The 11,389-nt window shown below is 49.9% G+C and overlaps 1 protein-coding gene across 3 annotated transcripts in view; it reads right to left on the bottom strand.

Moving 5' to 3' along the window:
- Positions 1-447: 447 nt before the first annotated feature.
- Positions 448-11,389, bottom strand: part of RFT1 (RFT1 homolog) — a 48,156-nt gene continuing 37,214 nt past the window's right edge. For 2 of the 3 annotated variants that reach the window (XM_020874208.2, XM_020874209.2), the window contains 2 exons: positions 10,648-10,897; positions 9,892-10,321 (listed from right to left, as the gene is read on the bottom strand). In XM_020874208.2, the coding sequence (XP_020729867.2) occupies positions 10,154-10,321; positions 10,648-10,897 (418 nt within the window). In that variant the 3' untranslated portion in view covers positions 9,892-10,153. Of the gene's footprint in view, positions 1,261-5,460; positions 5,610-9,891; positions 10,322-10,647; positions 10,898-11,389 lie in introns of those variants that run through there. The other variant, XR_002310010.2, reaches the window with a different exon arrangement.

Genomic DNA, 11,389 nt, shown 5'->3' with positions numbered 1-11,389 from the left:
CCACCACGTGGTTCTCTTTACGTGGTCCCCACCCCACCGGACTGCAGCATCCTTGGGCAGGTGAGAGGGTGGTGGCTCTTGACTGTAACTGCATCTCCTGGGATAGACCCACACCTCTGCTGCCATCTTACTACTGTCATGATGCTGGGCAAAGTTCCTTAACTTCCCTGAGCCTTTTCCCTCTGGGGAAGGGAGGGGCCCACAGATGGGATGGTGAGAGTGGAGGAGGCGGGATGTGGGGCTCCCCAAGCAAGGTCTCCAGGGAAAACACAGAATCTGTGATACTTGTTGAGGTTAGTCCTGTTGAGAAGAGCTTTAGGTGTTTTCTCAGTTTTATGATTTTGTAGGGAAGAAAATATTTTTAAGAATGCAAATAAAATAATGAGATAATTAATAGTTTGACAATAAACAATGGTTGTAGTATAAAGCAAATAGGATACTACTTGGTTTAGCAGAAAACAATGTTTTTATAGTTTTAAACATGTAAACATGAATTTACCCCAAATCCTGACACTGGGAAGATGGGAACTGTGCAGAAAGCAGGCTGATTGTTCCATAAGAGGTCAATATTCTAAAGTGGAAACAATTAAGAAATAGTAACATAAGCAAATTACTTACAAATATGAAGGGAAATAGAAGAAATGACCAAAAGAACTAAAATGATGGGCCAAGGAGAGGGTAGCTTGGGAGGGGGATGCAGAACTTGCTGTTTGGGGTTATCTTTCAAAACTGTACCTCTGTTCTTTTGATCAAAAGAAAAACTGAAAATTAAAACAGGTAGAGTTTAGATAGAGGCATGTTGAGGATGGAGAGGTGGAGTAACTTATCCAGGGTCACAGAACTGAGAGACAGCTTATCAGGGATCCATGGTCAGGTCTGGAGTGATCTTGTCAAGCCCATGGACTCCACCTATGGGCCGGCAGCTCACGAAGTGCCCATGAAGGCTACCCAAATGGGCCTCGAGCCTAACGGGCCACACCCCATACCTCTGGGCAGGGAAACAAGGCCCAAAGCCACTTCCTTGAGGAAGCCACATCACCCCAAGGGAGGAGTGGAAGCAGATGGTAGAGATGCCTGCCTGGGTTGTTTCACTTCCTTTCTGTTTACTGGTAGCTTTAGCTCCCAAGTTCCCCATCCAGCCAGGCTAATTAGTCAGATTCTCCAAGGGCAGGCCTGGGGCATCGTTGATTCTCCTTACACCTTGGGAAGCAGTTCTCTGTGCCTGACACACTCCATTTGCAGCCGAGGAGGCGATGGAACCTGGAGTGGGCAAAGTGCAGACGAGGTCTCTGTGTCAAGATCTTCTCTACCACATGGTTTTCAGTGTAGGGAATCTGGGAACAACTTAACTGGTACACCATGCAGTAAAAGCAGAACAATGTAGAGGGCAGTGTGAACACAGGAAAATGTATGCACCACATGCAAAGTACAAAGAGGCCATGGAAGGGCATTTCTGTCTACAGGGTACTAGCTGCCCCAGGATACTTTATAAGTTAATATATGAAATACCTATTCAATACAATATATTATGCTCTCAGGAGATAAGATCATTTGCCATCAGGAAGAACAATATGCGGAGATATTTTAGACTGTGATGACATCTCCTCTGGTCCCCTGTCTGAATGCAGTCCCAGGCTCCAGCCTCGGAGCACTCAGGCCCACCAGCTCTCCCACTCTTCACGCAGCCCCAATTTTTGCTGCATGGGGCTTCTCCTTGGCCCCCACCATGGTCCCAGAGCAACAGTGAGTAGGGATCAGAACCTTTTGTAGATGGAGAAGAGGATCTTTCAAGACAGAAGCATGTCTAGAATTAGAATGTAATTTCCAGGCTCTCTGCCTCTGTTGATTATCTCGATCAACAGCTGGTCCCTAGGGCCAAAACATCATCTCCGAAGCTGCGAAGGTAACCAGAAGCCTTGCAGGGTGGGGAGCATGGCCCACAGAGGCTGATGGGAATGAAGAGGCCTGGAGCACCTTGATTCTGGTGGATCAGAACCAGCATGCCCAGGTCACAGCCTTTTGAAGAGGAGCAGGAAGAAGAGATAGAGGAAGGCCTGATGGACTCCCTACCACTCAGATATGACCCAGACACCAAGGTCAGCAGCCTGACTCCTTACTCAAGGATCAGGGCCAGACTCAGACGTGTCTGGTGTCTCCCTGCTCTCCCTGAGTCCCAACTGTGAGCAGAACACACTTCCTTGCTTACAAAAACCCCATCTTAACAGTAGCACTCAAGACAATACCCCCTCAGACTTCCCTGGCTGTCCAATGGTTAAGACTCTGCACTTCCAGTGCAGGGGGTGCAAGTCTGATCCCTGGTTGGGGAACTAAGATCACACACGCCACATGATGTGGCCAAAAAAAAAATAATCAAAATAATAAAAAAATAAGATTAGGAAAAAAAAAATAAGATTAGGGACTTCCCTGGTGGTCCAGGGGTTAAGAATCCGCCTGGCAATGCAGGGAACATGGGTTCAATCCCTGGTTTGGGAAGATCCCACATGCCTCGGGGCAACTAAGCCAGGAAGCCACAGCTATTGAGCCCACAGGCTGCAACGACTGAGGCCAGAACCTAGGACAAAGGATGCTGTCTTATTTTTAACTTTTTTCTCCCTTGTTAAAAATTTTTTTATTTATTATGATGATTTATTTACTTGGCTACATTGGGTCTTCACTGCAGTGCAGTAGCCCCAACTCGCAGCAACTAGGGAGAGCCCATGCACTGCCTTTCTCTTCCAGCTGCTTCCGGAAGGGGAAAGCCCACTGGTCTGAACCTTGCATCCTCCATTACAGCCCAAAGAAGGAAAAAACAAGCAGGCTGATGGCAGAGGCAAAGGTTGTTTTTGTTACCTTTTTGGGGTGAGGAGGAGGAAGAACTCAAGTTTCAGATCAACTTTGATAAGTAGGTTCAAGGTGAGGACACTGGCAAATTGGAGACTGAGGCAGAGTGTGAGGGGGTGGGAGGGGGGTACAGGAGTGTCCTCATGGTCACCATGGCGAGGCCTAAAGCTGAGGCCAGGGGAGCCAGTACCCTTGGCCGCCCACCCGCATGGCAGGACCAACTCAGACCCCTCCATTTTCTTCAGATGCTGCCGACAGCAGCTGGCCCTCCTTGGACAAAGCCACATTCTTTGTCTATCACCAGGGGTCTTTTTTCTTTCTGCTTTAATCTAAAGTTGCAGGGAAATTTTAAACTACCAGCTGAGGCAATTTCTGAAATTGCTGACAATCATTTAACAGGCTTTGCAAGCATCCCCTCTTGCCAGGGGGGTGGGGCAGTTCAGGCTGAGCCTGAGAGAGGGCATTTGCTGGGCTCTCCCTGGAAACCACAGCTCTGTTTCCCCCAACTGGGCCACCGGAGCTTGGCTGAGAGTTAGAAGACCTTGGGTGATCTCCCTGACCCATGTCCTCACCTTCTATGCTCCTCCAGGCAAGCTTGGCTGAAAAAGAGCTTTTGTTTCCCCTTCACCTGCAGCACTGCCTTCAGGAAAAGGGGAAAGAAATGTTGCCACTGCAGGAAAAAAGATTCAACCACAAACATGTCTGTGGACTGGGCTTAGGTGGGGAGGAGGGAGTAGGTAGGGGTGAAGCAAACATTCCCAGAGGCCACAGCTCCTCTGTGTTTGGCAGGTTTATAATTCCACTCACAGAGCAAATGATGGGCTGGTGGGGAACCCCCTGCTTGATGCCCCTCCATCCTCTCATGGATTCCCGGCCATACTCGATGAGGTAAGTGTTCTAATGCCCATTTTTAGACAAATTGAACTGAAGCACAAAGGGATGAACTACCTTGCTCAAGGTCATGTTTGACGTGGTGCTGGGTCCATCTTCAAGATCCTTTCTGGAGCCCCCACACAACCTGCCTTCCTAATTCTCAGGGGAGAAGGAAAATAGGGCTGTTGAAAGAAAGAGAAAGGAGTGTGATAGAGCTGACGTGCAAGTGAGCCTGACAGGGTGAGGCCCAGGAGGTAGAGAGGTGAAGAGATGTGAAAGGTTGGAGGCCAGACAGGTGTTGCTGGGTTCCAGAGCACACTCTTAGAACTAGACAAGGCAGGAGCCAAGGAAGAGGGATGGGCATGTGTTTACTAATGCCACGTGTTTGGGGTTTAGTGCCTTCTGGGTGTGACAGCGCTAAAGAAAAGGGTTAAATCACCAGTATCTGTGATGTCCTTGCTCCTTTTTTCTTTGCCAGGACAGCCATAAACAGGCCTGGAGTTGGGTCAAGGGGAGCGAGGGTGGAGAGAAGAGAGCCTGGGCTGGCGTTAGAGTGGAGAGCGTCAGGGGAGGACTGGCTGAGGGTGAGGAGCAGAAGAGAAAGATGGTAGATAGGTGGGTACACAGGACATAGAGGAAGCCTTGCTAGTAGCTGTTCTCTCTGAAGCTTCCAGAGCTACATTTGCCTGTTCGGCCTCTGTTCTCCTTCCATCCCCCTGTGCCATGCCGGGTGTGTTAGTGACAGATGAGGAAACCAAGGCACAGAGAGACAAGATCTGCCTATGGTTACAAAGTGATGGAGTGGCTGAAGTCAGCCCCCTTCCCACTCCTTGGTGATGTCATCTGAGGTCAAGGCCTCCAATACAGAGAGAGGACCATGGGGAAGAGACAACTTTTTCTTTGTAACGCAACATAATTTGGGGCCAGATTTGTTTCTTCCAAATATCTGTTACTTATGCCAGTGGCTGTGCAAAAACAATTTCCTTAAATTCTTTAAGATGAGATGAAGATTGGGAAAGGGGGAGGAACTGTGGGAGAAAAAGTCATGGAAGGTCAGGGAGGAGGTTTAAAACATTCAGACTTGTGGATTTCAAACTTGATAGGGTTTTGTTGTTGTTTTAACAGAAAGAACTCCTCTTTCAAGCAAATTCTTAAGAGTAATCCCCAGTTTTCATTCCAATCAGAAGGGTGCTGCTCCAGTTGGCATAGGAGCCGGATGACCCCTCTGCCCTTTCGGGCGCAAGGTTATCAAAAGAGCTCAGATCTGGCCTTTGTGAACGAGGGAGGAATGGGGCCCAGAGGTTGACGGTACCTGCTGTGTGCCACGGTTGGTACAGTGAGGCTTGTTCAAGGTCACCCAGTAAGTTAGAAAAGGGCAGCCAGGCTGGGGTATAACCATGCATGCGACACCATGGGCCGCTTAGAAAGCAAAACCCTGCTTGTGTACTTCAGAAGGCGGACATGGACACAAGCGGACCTCCCTGGTGGTGGTGCAGATGGGAGGAACCTCGAGATGCTCCCTGCAGGGCCTGGCCCTCAGCCCTGTGTCTGCAGGGCTGCTGCAGGGAGAGCTGAGGGGAGGGGAGGCAAGGATGAGTGCCCAGTAATGCTAGGGCATCTTGCATAAGACCCGCGTGAAGTCACTCCAAGTTACAAAAGAAAAAAGGAAAAAAAGGAAAAGCCAGCAGCGCTGTCCCCTCTATGCCCCTACCCCCCCATCCCACCCAAAGCCTAACATCTGCACACCTGCAAGAACATCCTCTTGTCACTGGAGAGATGCCACCTAGGGAATCTCACAAGTCATGTCAGGAAGAAAGGAATCTTCGGCTCTAGTTCAGGAACATAAAAAAGGTGCTGTGCTAATCTGGTTTGTTCTTAAAATTGTTGTCAATGCCCTGGGGGGGAACAAAAAGGAAAGCTGTTTTAGCAACATTCCCTAGCTTAGTTGAGATTTGTGGAGGAAAACATCCCATCTCCCTCATGGTGACAGTGTTTTGGTTCTCCTGCGTCCTTGTGGCTCTCCCTGCCCGGCCGTGCCAGGCCCAGACGCGAGTGTACCCAGAGACCAGGGAGAGTGAGGACAGTCAATGATGGGGTTCGCAACAGGCACCTATGGAGAGGACTGTGGCTCCTGTGTCACCCAGAGTTGTTTCGTAACTCTCCTGAAAGACGCCCTCTGGTACCCAAGTGCCACACTCCCTGGTGTGACCTGTTGTGATTTTCAGAAGGGAGTGCAGAGAAGTGAGGAGCCGTACTGAGTCATGCTTTCATCGCAGACTCCCCTTCTCTCCCGCCCAACACGGCTGTGTGGAGGCCACATGTTATTAGTTCCACATAATTGAAAAGTGTGTCAGGATCTCTCAAACATGAACCCAAAACATGCTGCTCAGTTGTCACCTCCAACGTGACTAATGCAGTCGTGTCTTAATTAGTCACCGCTCACTGTGCTGACAGCGTCAGAGCCCCATTCCAAGGCCCATTTGTGGTGCAGATGAGATTAAAGGACCGAGGCTTGCCAGGTTCTCAGGTCTCGTTCCCACTGAGCACTCTGCACCAGGAGGCCCCTGCCAAGTGCACTGGTCAGATCAGGGCAGCACTGTGACAATACAGTCAACAGGAGGGAGGGAGGTACTGAGACAAGTACATGGTGGGCTAGAAGATTCCCTCCTAAGTTGGTCGTTACGTCACAGGCCCAGGCAGCTCCTGCGAGGCCGAAGTGGCAACTCTGGCTGAATCACACCACCTGCCCAGCCAGCCCCTGCCCGGTGACAGCTGATAGAACTGGGCACTCACCTGCCCCAAGGATGGCCCCTCCACTGGTTCACTTATGACCCTGCGCCCACAGTAGCCACCCTATGAAGATAACCTGGGCCAATTCCATTTCTCTTCAGGGGCTCTGCATTCAGAACAGAGCTTACAGCCAAAAGGAGAGACTGTGGGCCCAGACTGTGGGCAAAAAGAAAGGTGGTGAAAGAGACTGCCTCATCAGTGGAAGAACATGGATCACTGTTTTGGGCAGAAGGGAAAAGCAGTGAATAAACTGCCAGTCCTGTCAGTCCGAGACACAGACATCTGCATCGCAGGGCCGAGGGAGCCAGCCACTCTTTCCAAGTCGGGATCACCATCCAGTCACGTCCACCAATGCAGGGAGAACTGTTCTGATGACGACTAAAAATGATTTACATACCTAAGGTACTTGCCCACCTTTCTTTCGAAATTTAAGAATTTTTTGTTTCGTTTTTAGAAAAAGTGATATAAAAGATCTTCACACAAATGTGGAGAAAATAATTTACTCATTTTAAAATTGGAAAATTGACGTGAAACTAGCAATATGAATACACTGGTTTAAAAAAAAAAAAGGGGTCGGAGGAAGGAGGTGCCCTGGTGAACTAGGTAGGTAAGTGGCAGCAGGTGGGGCAGAGCATACACACAGGAAATTGGCATTAAACTAGCAATATAAACCCAAGTTTTTAAAAAAAAAAAAAAAAGAAAGGCAGGAGGAAAGAGGTGCCTTGGTGATCAGGCTGGTAAGTGGCAGGGGGTAAGGCAGAGCATACACACCACCAGAGCCTGGAGTCACCACTAAGGAAGCGTTAAGTGGCACAGCAGCAGCCCCTCACGGAGGGACTTGACAGGCCAAGCCCCACGTCACCAACACATGTGTGGCCAGGGCAGCACAGAAAGATGAAATGCGGTCGCTCTCACCATCAGAGGTTTCTGTTTCATAAATGGATGTGCTTTAGAGACTTGCTTCCATGGAGAGGTAGCCTCACTTATATTTTAACCGGTGCTTAAGGCCTGAAGTGTGATTCCCCACCCCACCCCCCAGTTCCTTCCTGGGTAACGTGGGGCAGCTCAGCACCCTTGTAGGCCAGCCCCTCCAGACCCAGGTGCAGCTCTAGGGGGCGGGGGGTGAGGAGGAGTGGGGAAGCCCCAGAACCAGTGGTCGGGCCCAGCTATGCTGCAGGGAGCAGCTGGGGTGGAGACAGAGACCATGGGCCACACAGGGCCTGCTGCCCAAGTGCTGGAGCCCAGGAGGCAGGTGTTAGTAATGGGAAAACACCCGCTTCCCAAAAGCCTGGGCCACAAGAACTCCTCTTTCTATAAACGAGGAAGCAGGCCACAGCAAAGAGCCCTGGGTGACCATCCCAGCTGGCCATCTCTCCAGAGGAGCTGGCCCTGCCTGGCAACCAGCCTGTGCTGACAGAAGCACCTGGCTGGCTGTTTGGAGACTAGATGAGATGCGCCCTCGCTATCAGATGCAGAGCTTCTCCGGGCAGAAAAGCAGAGTGGGAGCTGTGGAACTCATGCTCCTGAGGAGCTAGGGAGTCAGTGATGCTGCTCAGGCAAGGGTGGCTCTCTTCCTAGAGCTGGGCACAGATGCCGTGAGCATGAGCAGAACTGGCCCTGGACCCTGACTCGGGTGAGGATGACAGGGTATGCCAACCCTGGTTTGCCAAAAAAGCTGGTCCCAAAGCCCCACCCCAGAGATGCAGATGCCAAAGGTCTGGAGGGGTCCTGGACACCTACATTTCTGACTTGCAATCCAGGAGATTGTGAGGAAGGTGGTGTGAGGCCCACACTTCGAGTCTGGGGTTAAGTGGGACGGGGCTGAGTGACAGGGCCCTAGCAGAGAGAAGGGTGGTCAACAGCAGCAGAGAAGGAAATTGTGAGGGCTGGAGGCTCATGTCTGTGTTCAAGAGAGCAAAAAAGCACTTGCAAGGGAGGGCTGCTTTCTCTATGTGCCACCTACCCTACCCCATGGAGCAATCAGTTCTTCTGAGCTGGGCTGACCCTGCCTGACAACACAGGACCAGGCCCCTGCTTCTGGAGGGCCTCTGACTGCTCAGTGACACCTTGCATTTAGCTACTGTCCCTGCAACTAATACAAAGTGTTCTCTCTTTGATGAGATACACAGGTGTCCAAGTAACTGGGTCCTAGTCTCAGGGCACTGGTGGGTCTTTATCCTTGGCCTCTTGGCACTGGCTCTGGGCCAGTGGATTTATTTTTACTTGATTAAAAAAAAATTTAAGTAACGGTTTATTTTGTATTGAAGTACAGCCAATTAACAATGCTGTGATAGTTTCAAGTGGAGAGTGAAAAGACTCAGCTATACCTATACATGTGTCCATTCTCCTGGGTCATTGGATTTAAAGTTGTGTACTTCAGGCAAACGGCCATCTGATTCAAGCTGCCCTGTTCTCTGGGTGTAAACACAGAAGGTTTGGGGACATCAGGGCTAGGTGATTATTAACTATCATCACCTAAGATATAGTTTGCACATGCAGCTCCAAAGGCCAATTACATATAATTAATACATTAGTGGTATCAATGAATATATTAACAACAAAAGAAAAATGCCTTGCTGCCTGATAACAAAGCCTGGTGACCTCACCTGCTGGATGCAGGGCACAGAGGCAAACCTTCACCTGGGCTCACACTGTGGCCTGGAGGACCAGACCTGCAGGCCTACCAGCCTTGTCCCGGGGCTGGAATTCAGGTGCACTGACCAGGGCCAGAAGTAAGGGGTCAGCAGGAAAGGGGCGTGATTCAGTGATACCTGTCATATAGAATTTACCCTATTTTATTCTAATGGAAAAAAGACACCTCTACTCAACTCTAGTTGTCATCTGTATAACCTCTTCATGAGAACTTACAGCCAACTGCAAAGCGGGCTTCCCTTCAGGGGACAAGACAGCTCACGAAGGATCACAGTGTCCTCTCTCCAGTGGCCAGGCCAGAGATGAACTGGCTTGCCCCTGCTGTGGGAAGGCACGTGGTAGCCTTTGGGAGGACAGCCATGAAGGGGACAGATGTTGACTCCACCTGGCTAACTGTGGGAAATGTGAGCTAAAAGCCTCTGTGTCTTCATTTCTTGGATTTCTCATTATCATTTCTCTGTCACTAAAAAGCCAGGCCACAGTGGGGAAAGCCACAACTCCAGGGCCAACTCTGTTGTACAACATCACAAAACACCAAGTCTCCTTCCTGCTGCTATAGAATATGGTAAGTACTCCTGTGGAGGGTAAAGTGGCTATATCTGTCCTTCTGAGCTAGATGATTATTAACGATTGACATCCAAGATAGAATATGTGGGACATGTAGTTCCTAAGGTTAATCACACCCAAGAGGAATTAATACATTACTCAAAAAGAAAAATGCTGATTACAACAAAATGGTGAAAAAAATAATTGTATCTATTTTAAAAGAACTTTTTGGTCTTCCCTTAGAAATGGAACCCCTTCCTATCTGAAACCTCAAATGGATGCTAAGTGCTTGGTCTGGTGGTTCCGTCTGGTGGTTCGCTCCGATGACTCACCTGCCTGGGTTGGTCTCACTGCACTGCAGACCCCTGGCCTGGCTCCCCTCCACAGAACACGTGTTCCACCCACAAGACCACCCCACAGCTGGTCCAGGTGCCACAGGGCTTCCACAAGGTCATGTCATTTTGTCAGCAAGTTTGGGCACGCCTAACTGAGTCCTAAGAAAGTGAATCAGCTTGGTTTCTGTGAGGAATGCTGTCCCGAGGGTCACTCCCAAACAGAGGGCCCCCACAGCGATGTGTGCCAGCCGGGCCAGCCAGCCCCACTCACAGCAGAGGAAAACCTGTGGAAAGAAAGCACCGTCACTCCCTGGCCCCCCAGTCATATCTCCTTCCTTTGGGGCAAGCCAGGGAGAGTGGAGACTCTACTACTCCAGCTTCAAGTCAGGAAAAGGTGTGACAGCTATGGACTAGGATCTACTCTGTTCCCACAGGTACCAGTGCTCAGTCATTTCTATTCCAAGATGCTGGCCTGAAGCTTAGGGGAAGGGGTACGAGGAAGCAAGTACTTGTCCAGCTGGTTCAGGCAGAATAGGAAGGGGATGTCTGGAACAAGGGAGAGTGGACAGACTGCAAAAGCATGTGGTGTGAAGGCTATGGGGAGTCTTACCTCTGAAATAGCAGTAATGCCACCACTGAGGGCAAATGTCCCGAGGAGGACTGGGGACAGGAACAGGCCAGCCAGGGGCCTATGGGGGCTCTTCTGGTAGTAGCGGTGGATGAAGTAAAGGCTCTGCGTGATCCGAATGCCCATGTTGAAGCAGTTGGCCAAGATGAAGCCCACGCTGCCACACCAACGGGTCAGGACATAGGATAACATCAGAAAGGAAGACGACAGGGCCAGCATTGTAAAATTGTACCTGGGGAGAGGGAGGCAGGCAATGCAGGGCAGTGGGTACCTCAGTCAAGGCAGGGCTGCTGCAAGGAAAGGGGTCGTGAATGTGAATTCACCTCTGAGATCCCATGATCCAGGAGCTTTTTACATCAAATGCTAAGTGGATAACATGGAAACATCACTGTCCCCCTCAGCCCTGAATAGAAGAGTAAAAAAATGAACAATTCAACATATTTATGGTGTTTAAGGATAGTAACTGGTTAAGTGACACTTTGTAAACAAATGCATAAAAATCCTGTTCAGCCTGCCTTCAATGTGAGGCAAAGAATATGACATGGATTAACGGTTTCATGTGAACAGCCACTCTGAAACGTACTGTGAGTGCTGTTGGGGATGCGCTGGTGGATGAACACAGGGCCCTTTTCCTGTGGAGCTTGAATCCATTTTATAGACAAGGAAACCGGGCCCAGAGAGGCTGAGTAATCTGCCTAAGGAGTGAATCAACAGCCCAACCTGA

The sequence above is a fragment of the Odocoileus virginianus genome, chromosome 26 (genome assembly GCF_023699985.2).
Source record: "Odocoileus virginianus isolate 20LAN1187 ecotype Illinois chromosome 26, Ovbor_1.2, whole genome shotgun sequence".
In the NCBI taxonomy this organism is placed as follows: Eukaryota; Metazoa; Chordata; class Mammalia; order Artiodactyla; family Cervidae; genus Odocoileus; species Odocoileus virginianus.
The sequence above is the reverse complement of the archived record's forward strand: the minus strand, read 5'-3'. Positions and strand labels throughout refer to the sequence as shown.